The sequence below is a fragment of the Vombatus ursinus genome, unplaced genomic scaffold (assembly GCF_900497805.2).
Source record: "Vombatus ursinus unplaced genomic scaffold, bare-nosed wombat genome assembly UNPS02014770.1, whole genome shotgun sequence".
In the NCBI taxonomy this organism is placed as follows: domain Eukaryota; kingdom Metazoa; phylum Chordata; class Mammalia; order Diprotodontia; family Vombatidae; genus Vombatus; species Vombatus ursinus.
In genome coordinates, this window is record NW_020954548.1 from 30,925,570 (window position 1) to 30,927,240 (window position 1,671).

Here is a 1,671-nt window from a genome sequence, read left to right on the forward strand (position 1 = left end):
AAGAAGAAGAAGAAGAAGAAGAAGAAGAAGAAGAAGAAGAAGAAGAAGAAGAAATAGGAGGAGATGAGGGGAGGGTAGAAAGGGGAGGGGGGGGCTGAAATGATTTGAAATTCTTTTCCAGTTCTGTAAGACCGTGGATCAAGTTAAGGATAAGGTGAGATGCTGGTGTGACATCCAAGTCAAGGGAATAAGCAGGGAATGTTTCATTTTTGTCTTTGTATCCCCAGTGCTTGGCATATGGTAGGGACTTAATAAATGATAATTGATTGATTGGTACTCAGCAGATAGCCGAAATGAATTAAATACACTCAACCACCAATTATGATGTGAGGTAAAGAAGCATGAGGAGGGAGGCAGCCCCTTCCACCTTTAGACAGCTCTAAAGGCTAAGAAGTTACTTTTCCATCAAGCCCAAATCTGTCTTTCTACAGCATCCACCATTACTCATAGTCCCACCCCACCTTCTTCCCTCCATCTATGGGCCCAGCAAAACAAATCAAATCTCTTCATTGGAAAGTCCTTCAAACACATGAACACAGCTTTTCTTCTCTAAACACTCCCAGTAACTTTTACTGATGGCATGAACTCAAAGTCCTTCCCCTGCCTGGTTGCCTTCTTCTGGACAATCTTCATCTTATTGAGATCTTTCTTAAAATGTGGTGCCCAGAACTGAACAGAATGCTCCAGATATGAATTGCCCAGGACAGAGGACATTATGCCACCCCTCCCTTTTAATGCAACCAAAGATTACATCAGCTTTCCTGGCTGCTACATTATACCCTTGACTCATATTGAGCTTAAAATGCCCTAAGACTTTTTTTTTTAATAAACTACTATATCTGGCCATGCCACGTGGAATAATGAAATTTTAGAACTTTACAGATCTTCTTGTTCCAATACTACTTTTCCGAAGGAAACCAAGGCCCAGGGAGATGAAGAGACTTTTCTAAAGTCAAACCCAAGTCTTCTGCCTCCAGATCTGGTATTCTTTTCAGTAAACCATTCCATTCCCCATGATGGGCTGGAAGCCATGCCATATGAGACACAGTTACAGAACCTGGACAAGAGGAGAGTCCGGGATGGCAATAATAGCTGTCTTCAAATATCTAAATGGCCATCATGTACTAGGGGAATTAGGTCCTAGTTCTTCCCTGTAGAACTAAGAGGACTTTACAGGGAAGCAGATCAGTATAAGGAAGACCTTTTCCCTAACTGGCATCATCTATTAAAGAAATGGGCTGCCTAAGGAGGTCATAAGTTCCCAGACTCTGAGGACCGTCCAGGAGAGGCTCCATGCCCACTTATCAGAGATGTTCTAGTGGGATTTCCTGCTTCAGGTAGAGGTTGGGCTGTATGACTCCTCTGAGGGCTGTGACTTTATGATCCTAAAACACATCAAGCTGCTTGTAGATTGGGAGATGATTGGAATTGTTTTGTTGTTGTTGAAGGAATGATCCCTATGGGGAACTGGAGGAATTCGCTAACTCTTGTAGCTTCAACCGATCTACCTACAACCACACCCATATGCAGTATACGTGTCACATGAATGTGTATAAACTGATGTCAGATGATGAATTCAACGTCACCATCACAGACAAGCTAAGCAACAACTCCAGTGAGGGGAGACACTTTATCCTGGCTCAGAGCAGTGAGTATCATAGGGGAAAACAG

The 1,671-nt window shown here is 42.9% G+C and overlaps 1 protein-coding gene across 3 annotated transcripts in view; it reads left to right on the forward strand.

Annotated features, from left to right (window-relative positions):
• IL21R (interleukin 21 receptor) overlaps positions 1-1,671 on the forward strand; it is a 50,065-nt gene that overhangs the window by 13,948 nt on the left and 34,446 nt on the right. For all 3 annotated transcript variants that reach the window (XM_027863104.1, XM_027863107.1, XM_027863105.1), the window contains one exon: positions 1,449-1,648. In XM_027863104.1, the coding sequence (XP_027718905.1) occupies positions 1,449-1,648 (200 nt within the window). The remainder of the gene's footprint in view (positions 1-1,448; positions 1,649-1,671) is intronic.